Source organism: Neovison vison, chromosome 11 (genome assembly GCF_020171115.1).
Source record: "Neovison vison isolate M4711 chromosome 11, ASM_NN_V1, whole genome shotgun sequence".
NCBI classification, from domain to species: domain Eukaryota; kingdom Metazoa; phylum Chordata; class Mammalia; order Carnivora; family Mustelidae; genus Neogale; species Neogale vison.
The window spans coordinates 90,886,074-90,898,100 of NC_058101.1; the positions used below are offsets into that span (position 1 = coordinate 90,886,074).

The 12,027-nt window shown below is 34.3% G+C and overlaps 1 protein-coding gene across 3 annotated transcripts in view; it reads right to left on the reverse strand.

Annotated features, from left to right (window-relative positions):
* The window catches only part of USP53 (ubiquitin specific peptidase 53), a 67,509-nt gene that overhangs the window by 46,673 nt on the left and 8,809 nt on the right, over nt 1–12,027 (reverse strand). For 2 of the 3 annotated variants that reach the window (XM_044224103.1, XM_044224104.1), the window contains exon 2: nt 5,467–6,135. The exons of the other annotated variant lie outside the window; for it this stretch is intronic. In XM_044224103.1, the coding sequence (XP_044080038.1) occupies nt 5,467–5,610 (144 nt within the window). In that variant the 5' untranslated portion in view covers nt 5,611–6,135. The remainder of the gene's footprint in view (nt 1–5,466; nt 6,136–12,027) is intronic. 3 annotated transcript variants of the gene reach the window in all.

Here is a 12,027-nt window from a genome sequence, read left to right on the forward strand (position 1 = left end):
CTTAGTTTAATCATTTCTAGCCTTTTGCTTTAAAGTGAGAGGACAGGGGCACCTGGGTGGCTGAGTTGGTTGGACATCCAACTCAACTTTGGCTCAGTTCATGGTCTCAGGGTTGTGTGAGATGAAGCCCCACATTAGGCTCCATGCTCAGTCCAGAGTCTGTTTGAGACTCTCACCGTCTTCCTCTCCCTCTGCCCTTCTCCCACTTGTGCTCATGGGTATGTGCTCCCTCTCTCAAATAATAAATACATACATACATACTTTTTTAAAAATATAAATAAAGAAGACATGAACTCCTTTCATTTGAACACTCAGAAGGCATTGGGTTATTAATTGGCCTAATTTCAATACTGTTGTGTCTCAGGGAATAGGGAGGCCCAAGGAGATGACGAGAGATGAGGAACAGCTGGTCAATGGAGCACTTAGAACACATATATCATTTATCAATTAAGTTTGCCATCTTATATCAGAGTAGTTTGTGGTGCTCCAAAACAATTACAATAGTAATATCAAGATCAGTGACCACAGATCACCATAACAAATACAGTAATAATGAAAGAGTCTGAAATACTGCAAGAATTATAAAACGATGACAAAGCCCCCAAGTGAGCAAATGCTATTGGAAAAATGGTGTCCACTGACATGTTTGATGTAGGGTTGTAAAAAACCTTTAATTGGTAAAAAATGCAGTACCTGCAAAGTGTAATAAAGTAAAGCACAATAAAATAAGCTCTGACTATACTCTGAAAACTGTAAGACATTGTTAAAAGAAATTAAAAAAGATACAAATGGAAAGATAGTCCATGTTCATGGACTGGAAGAATTAATACTGTTAAAATATCCACTACCCAAAGCAATCTACAGATTCAATGCAATGCTCATCAAAATAGCAATGACATTTTTCACAGAAGTAAAAATAAACCTAAAATTTGTATAGAACCACAAAAGTACCCAAATAGCCAAAGTAATCTTGAGAAGGAAGAACACAGCTAGAGGCATCATGCCTCCTGATTTCAAACTACACTACAAAGCTATAGTAATCAAAATGGTATGGTACTGGCAGGAATACAGACGCATTTAAGTCAATGGAACAGTACAGAGAGCCCAAAAATAAACACATGCATATATGATCAATTAACGTGTGACAAAGGAAGCCAAGACTATACAATGAAGAAAATATCGGAGTCTCTTCAATAAATGGTGTTAGGAAAACTGGACAGCTACATGGGAAAGAATGAAACTGAACCACATTTACAGGACATACAAAAAAACTTCAAAATGGATTAGAGACTTGAATGTAAAACCTGAAACCATAAAATTTCTAGAAGAAAAGAAACGCAGTGAGCTCTCTGACATCAGTCTTATATATATAGTTTGTTTTGACCAGTCTCTTCTGCTAAGGGCAAAAGAGTAAATATAAACAAATGGGATTATATTACACTAAAAGCTTTTGCACACCAAGGAAACCATCAACAAAACAAAAAGGCAACCTGCTTATTGGGAGAAGATATTTGCAACTCATACATACAGTAAGGGGCTGCTATCCATAATATATAAAGAACTTATCGAACTTAATATCAACAACATCATCAACAACCTGATTAAAAAATGGGCAGGGGAAAAAAAATGGGCAGGGGACTTGAATAGACATTTTTCCAAAGAAAACATACAGGCAGCCAACAGAGATCTGAAAACATGTTCAACAGGGAAATGCAAATCAAAACCACAGTAAGATACGATTTCACACCTATCAGATTGGCTACTGTCAAAAAAGAAAAGAAATAATAAGTATTGGTGAGGATGTGGAGAAAGGAGAAACCTCAGGCACTGTTGGTAGGAATGTAAATTAGTGCAGCAACTACTGAAAATAGTACATTTTAATAATGTCCACTTTTCATAATTTCTTATAAGACATATTCCACAATTTATTTCTCAGCAATTTTTAAAACTATTCATCAAAATGTATAATAACATTTACAGACTGCCTTTTAAAAAATGAAGTCTGGCTTTTTCTATCAGAAAATCTATATTTGAGTACCTGTCTTGTTAGTGAAGACTGGCTTTGCAAATTAGTTTATGGCAGGCATTTTAATATTTGGGCCAACAGATCTCCTGAGCTGAAGAGATAGAGGTGGAAGTTCAGAGATGCTAAAGCAGCTAGAGTTGGCAGGGCAGAGTACAGCAGAGGAGAGAGCTGCACACAGAGTAAACACCACAGCTCTACAGAGGCTCCCCCTTGAGTATTCAGGCAAATACTGTAAGGAAACTACCTGAGGCGGAGAAAAGAAATACCTCCCCAAAATTAGAGGGGATAGTGCCCAGAGCTCTTACCTGCCTAGGATAGTGTTGCTAATAGTCAATGTAGAATGCTTCATAATCCACAGAGTATTAGCTAAAGAAGGAAGGGTCTTATCCAGATTAATCTACTCTGATTAATCCTGGAATAAACACAACTCTGGGACTGCCTAACAAAGCTTAAAAGTAAAATGATCAGGGACGCCTGGGTGGCTCAGTTGGTTGAGCAGCTGCCTTCAGCTCAGGTCATGATCCCAGCGTCCTGGGATCGAGTCCCGCATCGGGCTCCTTGCTCTGCAGGGAGCCTGCTTCTCCCTCTGCCTCTGCCTGCCACTCTGTCTGCCTGTGCTTGCTCTCTCGCCCTCTCTCTCTGATACATAAATAAATAAAATCTAAAAAAAAAAAAAAAAAAAAGTAAAATGATCAAACAGCTTCTAAATAAAGCAACTCTACCCCAGAACAAAGTTCAAGAACATTCCTAGGAATAAAAAATATCTATCACCCAATAAAATAAGACTCAAAATATCTGACACCCAATCAAAAATTACCAGGCATTAAAATAAACAAGGAAATACATTCCCAAATGAGGAGGAAAAAAAATCAGTCAAAACCCAGAGTGTGCAGAATGACAGAATTAGTAGATGGGTACATTAAAAAGATTATTATAACTGTATTTCATACGTTCAAGATGCTATAGAAAAGAATGAACATGTTAAGTAAAGAGCTGAAAGATTTTTAAGAAACCCAGCTCTAACTACTAGAGGTTAAAAATACAATGTCTGAATTTAAAATATACTGGATGGGATTAACAGCAGATTAGACGTTGCAAAGGAAAAGATTAATGAAGCTGAAAACATTCTAATAGAAACCATAAAAAAAATGAAACAGAGAGAAAGAAAAAAAGACTGAGAATGAAAATTAAGGGAGTATCAGTGAACTGTGGGACAACCTAAGATAAACTATATGTAATTGCAGTCCCTCAAAGGAAGAGACAGAAAAATTTGAAGAAATAATGATCAAAGACTTTCCAAATTTGATTAAAATTATAAATACACAGATATAAGATGCTCAATAAACCCAAACACAGGAACATGAAGAAAACTATGTCAAGGCACATCAATATCAAATTGCCTTAAAGTAGTGAAAAAGAGAAATCTTAAAAGGAGCCAGAAAAAAAGGACACATTACATACAGCAGACAAAGAATGACAATAGTTTTTCACTAGAAATAATGTAAGATAGAAGTCAAAGGACCAAAATCTCTAAAGTACTGAAAGGAAAAAACTGCCAACTTAGACTTCTTTAATTAGGAAAAATATCTTTCAAAAACAAAAGTGAAACAGATTTTTCTCCAGAAACACTAGAGCTGAAAGAACTCACCAACGACAGACCTGACCTACAAGAAATGTTAAAAGAGGTCCTTGAAGGAGAATACATGATATCAGATGAAATGCTGAATCTACATAAAGGAGTGAAGAGCAGCAGAAATTTAATAACCTTCATAGTAGAGATCACTGGACTGTTCATTAAAAAAATATGTATTATATATATAATCATTGGAATGATTATATTATTATATTATATATATATAATATAATATTATATATATAATCATTAGAATACTTCTCCATTTTCTTTACCATAAGAGTCCTTACTCAGAATTTTGTTATAACATGCTTTTCATCTCACTAACTACACACAGCATTTGGGAGCTACAGAAATAGAGGGAAATACATAAACATAAAAAAAGAATTGGAGGGGCGCCTGGGTGGCTCAGTGGGTTGAGCCGCTGCCTTCGGCTTGGGTCATGATCTCAGGGTCCTGAGATCGAGTCCCGCATCGGGCTCTCTGCTCAGCGGGGAGCCTGCTTCCCTCTCTCTCTCTCTACCTGCCTCTCCATCTACTTGTGATTTCTCTCTGTCAAATAAACTAATAAAATCTTTAAAAAAAAAAAAATTGGAAAAGGGTTAACAGAAAAAGATTTAAAGTGATAGAAACCCTTTCTCACAGCCTAATTTAAACAAAAGCATTTACTTCTAAGTCTTTTGGTATTAACTATTTTCCTATATGCAGTGATGTTCAATAAACATTTTCCTGCAACTTTCATAGCACTTAATGCCAGTAAGATCTTTTGGCCAAGGCAGAAGAGTGTCTCCCATTTAAGGGTCCCAGTGCATTTTAGAATGCCAATTAGATCTCTTTCCCTGAGCAAATTACAGAACTTTCAAGTTTAACATCTGTCTCAGACAGAGAACAATTGAGAAAACAAGTCTGAGTCAGATGTCTAAGCATATGACACATTCTAGATATGTTCATTTATCATATGAGTTAATTAACCAATATTTCTCTTTCTATTGTTTTCAGGAGAAAAAGAACAATGGAAAAATGTGAGAAGTGATTTATTTTAAATAAATTCTTCTAAGGTATATTTTACAGTCAATAGAATAACATTCCAATATTCTAAATCTTCCTCATCTTTAGTATTATAGAGTCAATGGTCAGAAAGACACAAGATCCTACAAAATCTGGAACTACTGAATAAAAACTACACCTTACATAAGAAAGGATATTTATCTAAAGAAGAAAAGCAGGTTAGCACATACTTGTTAATTAAAAGAATTTCAACAAGGACTAGAGCAAAATGATCAATCTTCAATTCCACTAATAATGGTGTCCAAATATGATTCCAGAGAAGCGATTTAAGGTCAGAGTGGAGGCTGAAGGAAGTTTGAGTCCTGAGAATTAAAACCGCATTCTCATTTCAACCCAAGCTAGCTACAGGGATTCTATTGGATTCCTTTTTTAAAAAAAAGTGTGTGTGGGGAGGGAGTAGTGGGGGGGTAGATTAGCAGACTCTAAAGAAATTATTTTATATATTTTAGATACATAATTTTAATTTACTAAGTAAACATTTTAAATCAAAATATTTTATATCACAGTAATACATTATTCTGTTGCAAAACCATTCCCATTTATATTAAATAAATAATATTGATTTCCATTTTTAATAAAAAAACAAAATTCTAAGTCAAAATATCTTTGATACCATTAAAAGTAATATTAAAAAGTCATTTCAGGCAACAAAAACTTTAATCTTACACTTTAAGAAACATTAAACAAAGAATCTCCTGAAAAGCACTTTTGTAAATTTAACAAGAAATTATGGTCTCACCTGTACAGCACTATTAAGAAAGCAGCTGTTTTGTCCTGGTTCATTTAACAAGCCTTTGGTAGGGGCAAGGGAGAGCATACTTCCAGGTTGATAAACTTTTCCAAGATTGCCACCAGGTTTCCGTAAGAATTTTACCCATGCCATTTTCAAGAAAATTTTTTACAGTAAAGCCAAGAATTATATATTTATGTGATATTTCTGATGATAAATGGGATGATGTCTTGAATTGTCCACTTAAATTCACTGTAGTCAATTACAGTAACGTAACTTTCCAAGTACCATATCTTTCCTGATGCTGTATATTTCTGATGACTTTGTCAAGCAAAAATAGGGTATATAAACACTGAAGTTCTAAAAAAAGAAATCTTAAAGATTTTTATATGCATTAAATTTTATAAGAGAGTTGTGTAGTTAAGGTAGAAAGAGATTTTTTTTAAACTACTAAAAACAATGTCAATGAACAAATAATATTCTTTAAAGCACAAGCCATTTATCTTCATGGTTTAAAAAGCAGATGATAGAAAAAGATGTTGAGTTCCCATCTGGCATGATTCCTTTGGTCATTTGTTTTCCTTATGTTTTTTTAGTAAAAAAGAAGACTCTCTCTTTCACAAGTGAAGTTATCAAAGGTGGCTCCATATTTCTTATCAATGTGACCTCAAAGCAAATCTACAAGAAAGAAAATAAATGTTTAAATAAAAGCAAAAGCTAATCAAGAATGGCTAAACAAGAAAATTCCTGTTTTACTATTTGAACACAAATACTGAATATATAATCATAAAAGGATTATAATTAGTAATATTCTAAAATATAAAAAAGAAAACATTATTCTTCATTAACAATTTTTTAAAGTATCAGTGTGACATCTATCACTACATACTTGAAGATTTCAGTGGTCACTGGTTACATAAGGAAAATATTCTAAAGGAAACTGTAATTAAATTGGATCTCAGCTGGTATTTTCAAGAATACTAACTTTGTTGTCAACACTAAATTGCTTTGTTTATTAAAACAAATACAGAGATACTCTATGTTGTTACCTGTCTTGCACAGAATCATATTATTTTTCCAAGAAATTCTGTAGATTTTACATAAATTGGTATACAATAAAACTCAGAAGAAACCTTAAATTGATAAACAAATCTTAGTAAACTTAGTGAAGTAATTTCTATGCTATTCATGAATGCATGAATGCATGATCCTGAGTAAAAGGTCTTTAAACTTCATTAAAAACAAGTATTACTAACAAGATCTTATATAACCAATTAAATTCCCTTCTTATGTCCATTCACCGAACAAACGTTTACTGAGCCAGGTACTGTGCCAGGCACTGGACTAACCTAATAATGAGGAAAGGCAAACACTAATACAATAAATAACAAATCATAACTTGTACTGGAAGAGTTATGTGTTGAGTGCTAACAGGAAAACAATGCAAGGAAAGAGGATGGGAAATGTATATAATAGAGAGACTGCACTTTTAAATAGGATAGTCATGAGAAATCTAATTGAACAGGTTAACTTTGCACAAATATTTGAAGGAGGTGAAGATGTCACCTGGGAGAAGGTGTTTCTAGCAGAGTGAACAGAATGCTTGGCACGCTGGAAAAACAGTAAGCAGCCCAGTGTGGCATGAGGAACATAAACAAAGGGAGAAGCTGAAAAGGAGGGATGGGAAACAGATCATGTGGGGGTACTGAAAAACCTCTGTTAAGGACTTCAGCTTTAAACTCTTTTAAAGTCATGAGCTCCATTTTCACAGCACAAGAAGATAAGACAGAATGGCACAGATCAGAACAATACCATTGGTCAAACTCCCAGTAAAACAGGAAAACACTGAAGAATAAAGCATCTTATCTAAAGAATTAAAGTCAGGACTTGTTTCCAGCCCCATATACTAGCTCATCATTTATTAGCTATTTAGTCTTAGATAAATCCTTGTCCTCCCTGGCTTCTTCATCTATAAAATGGGGACAACAATAACAGCCCTGATTAACATAGGTTAAATGTTTCAGGAAATCTAAAACACTATACTATGTGAGTTGTTTTCTTTTTATTTTACCTCTATGGGCTGCAACTTTCTCTAAAGTGATCTGAATGATTCCCAAACCTTTCATACAAGTTAAGCTGTTAATAAATGCATAATTTTACAACATTAAGAGAGCTCTATATTGGTAGTAAATTTGTATTTTTGATGAAAGAATCCTTTTGAAATTATATTCTTTCATCATTTACTAGGCACCCAGTTTGTACCATAAACTGTCCTAAGGTATATGCAACGATCTCTACCTTTACTGAGCTTAGTTTAGTGAAAGGCAAAGACAAGAACTGATAATTTAAAAATACTCTGGCTTCCATTCTTGTGCAAGACATCAAATGAGTATATACTTCTGGTTCCCTACCTGCAGCCCAAGTCTGGAGATTACACAAAAGAAACCTTAAGGACACCAAAAGTAACTGGCTTCTAACGTGGGAGGGAAACGGTAGCTAAGATATAGAGAGGGCCAAGTGTTACAGACTGGAAAAGATCTTTCTAGTTAAGACCTCTTCCATTCCTCACTGGCAGAGAATTCCCACCTCACACAATGCAACGAAACAGTAAAGTTCAGCTACCACCCTACTGCCATCTGGAGGGTAAGAGAGATTATAACAGCAGAAAAGCCCTAGATCATAACCAATTTGGGAATGGTAACAAGTATGTGCTAGGCCCATGTGTGTTCTGCCCTCACCCCTACTTCTGAAATAGAACAAAGGAGAGCAGGATCTGGGGAAGATCATGCAGCTAGGCACAGAAACAGAAATTTCTTTTGGGAATCAACACTCATGCTGCATCACTCCAAATCAAGCCCCTCTGCTCACATCCCACCTCTACCCTCAGAAATCATCTGAAGAAACACAAATGACAGCCTAGTGCTTTCACACTTCTCATGTAAATATCATTAGTTTGTAACTTGGTACTCGAAGAAAAAGAGGACCAGACACCTGAGGCGGCCCAGCAAGGTGAAACAAAGGCAACAAACTGAACATCCTATAACACAGAAAAGAGAGTGAACAGACCAAAGGGAACACAAATTTAAAATAAACTTACAACTGAAATTTTGTAAAAGAATGAGCTAACTAGCAAAATTAATAGAAGCAAAAACCATATTGAGTAGTAAGTTCAGGTCAGGAAATTTTCCTACAAAGCACTAAAAAAGGAATAAAGAAGTGGAAAATATAAACATTTTGAAAAAGCTAAAAGGCAGGGATGAAATCAATACTACCTAAAAGGATTCCCAGAAAGAGGATAAAGTAAATTGAGTAAATACTTTTAGAAATGACTAAGATTTTTTCAGAATTAAAGCCCAAAAAACTCAGAGACAAAATAGGAACTCAAAAAATCCAAACATGATGTGGGGAAAAAAATAGGATAAAAATTATGAAGACTTACACTGAAAAGAGAGAAAAAAAGAGTTTCAAGCCCACTTATAGGCAAACAACAGAAAGAAAAAAGAAATTCAAAAGAAAACTTTTTTAAGAACTAATATAACATAAAATCTTCAGAAGCCTGATTAAAGAAAGAAAGGAAAAGAGGTATATTAACACTAAAGAGATTGATAAATGAGAAATGACCACATATATATAAGCAACTTATGTCTTAAGTCTTTGGGCAATAACTTTTAAAACCTAAAGGAACAGGTAATTTCCCAGCAAAATACAAATTAACAAAATTAACCCAAGAAAAAGTAGAAAACATTTTCAAAATCTAGAATAATATGGAAACGAAAGCTTTCCCATTGAAAAAGTCTTCTGAATCAGATGGATTCAAAGTTCAATTTTATCTAAAAGTTAAAGAACTGTTAATTCTAACATATTATTGCAGACCAGAGGGAAAATAATACACAAAGTATCTCAAATCATTTGATCAAGCAAACATAGCCTTAATTTCAGAACCTGATAAACCTCAGACTAATGTGACTTGGATACAAAACTTGTAAATAAAGCACTAGCAGATATAATCTATCAATGTGTCAAAAGAATAATGTACACTATTCAAAAGAATAATAATCAAGGAGGGTTTATTCCAGGAATGTAAATGTGATTCTATATTTATTCTTTCAATAACTACTTGGGAGATTATGAAAAAAAAGAGCTAACACAGCAATGTTTCTAACAGATGAAAGGTGGAAACAACCCAAATGTTCATCAACTAATGAGTGGATAAACAACATACAGTATGAGTGAGTTTGTGCGTATACATACTCATACAATGGAATATTATTCAGCCATAAAAATAAAAGTACTTTTACATGTTACAATATGGATGAACATGGAAAACATTCTGCTAAGTGAAAGAAGTCATTCAGGAAGGACCACATGTTACAACTCCATTCATACAAAGTGTCCAGAACAGAGAAATCTACAGACAGCTGGGAGATAAGTGGTTGCTTAGACTGGAGAAGTGGGTCTATAGAGATGAGAAGGGAAGAGGGAAAGCAAAAGGGTACGAGGATCCTTTCTAAGGTGATAAAAATGTTCTAAAATTGTGGTGATAGGTTTACCTTCCTGTAAATATACTAAAAACCACTGAACTGTGCTCTTTTAATGAGTGAATTGTATGACATGTGAATTATATTACAATAAAGCTACTTAAGAAACAAGGAAAAAGAAAGGACAGCATAGCAGGCCAGAGACTGCTATCCTTAGAAAGCCAGCTTGCAAGGTTTTAGGCTTTTAGAATTTAAATTTCTGGGAGGATTCCCACTACAATAACTAGTGAGAGCTGGTCACTATACCGAAACTGTGCAGACAATGTGGTTTATCCTGAATACCTGCTTTCCTTCTGGAAGTCTGGAGCGCTGATAACATTTGAGATAGAGGACAACTATGTGGCCCCTTTCCAATAAAAAATTCTACGGACTGAATCTCTAAACAGGTTTCTGGTAGACTGCATTTTATATATGATACCACAATTTGTTGCTGAAGGAATTCATGTGCTTCATGTGACTCCACTGGAAGAAAATCAGAAGAAACTGCCTGATTTCTATCACACTTCATCCCATGATCCTTATCCATTTGCTGATTTTGCTTTATTTCCTTTTGTTATAATTAATAAAGCAGAGCAGTAAGTATGAATATATGCTGAGTGCTCAAAATTCTACAAAATCACCAAACCTAGGAATGTCAGGAATCTTGGAGACCTCAACAGATGAGAGTAATTAAGATGTAATTTGTTTCTTTCCATCAGCTGGCAAAAACTTAAACATTGTTGGTGGAGATAAATGGAAAGAGGTACTTTCTCTTATTGTTGACTAATAAAAAATGTAATTATACTATAATAAACTTGTAGGAATATTATATCAACCTGGCAACAACTGTTAAAATTAAAAACACAATTCAATCTAAAAACCCCAATACTGAGAATCTATGCCACCCCCCCCCAAAAGTACTACTTTACTGAGATATAGTTGGTAGGTGCAAAAATAAGGAAAGAAACAAAATGAATGTCCATAAGTAGGGACATAATTATATAACAGGGTATTTTTGAGTGACGAAGGCAAAATGCAGAAATATAATATAATCCTAATTCAGTAAAATAATATATGTGAAAAAATCTATATACTTTCAATGAACATCTGAGCAAGGAGTGTATATATATCTTGTTAAAATGGGGATGGACAATCAAGCTAGAAAATTAAAGTAAAAAAAAAAGGCCTGTACTAAAAAAAACTATATTATGTATATTAGTTAAAGTTACATATTATATTTAGTTACATTTATACATTATATAAGTTATATATGTGTATATACACAAAACTATAAAATTAAAATGATATACCAGAAAAGTATAAGCCAAAAGAAATTTGATTAGCAATTTTAAGGTCAGATAAAATTGACTGAATAAAAAAATGCAACTGATCTCTGTATGTTGATTTTGTATCCTGCAATTTTATTGAATTCGAGTTATTAGTTCTAACAGGTGTTGGTGGATTCTTTAGGTTTTTCACATATAATGTAATGTCATCTGCAAATAGCAATAGTTTTACTTCTTCCTTTCCTATTTGGATACCATTTTTTTTATAAAGATTTATTTATTTGACAGAGAGATCACGAGTGGGCATAGAGGCAGGCAGAGAGGGGGAAGCAGGCTCCCTGCTGAGCAGAGAGCCCAATGCAGGGCTCGATCCCAGGACCCTGGGACCATGACCTGAGACAAAGGCAGGGGCTTAACCCACTGAGCCACCCAGGAGCCCCAGCCATTTATTTTTCTTGACTATTTGCACTGTCTAGGACTTTCACAGGTGTGGTGAGAATGGATACCCATTCTATTTCTGATCCTAGAGGAAAAGCTTTTGACATTCATAGTTGAGAATGATGTTAGCTGTGGGCTTGTCATATATGTTTTTATTATAGTGAGACGCATTCCCTCTATACCACTTCTCTGAGAATTTTTATATTGAAAGAATTTTTATATTGAATTTTGTTAAATGCTTCTTCTGCATCTAATCTTTCCTTCTCTTAATGTGGAAATGATATACATTGATTTGCAAATGTTGAACCATCCTTGCATGCCAAGGATAA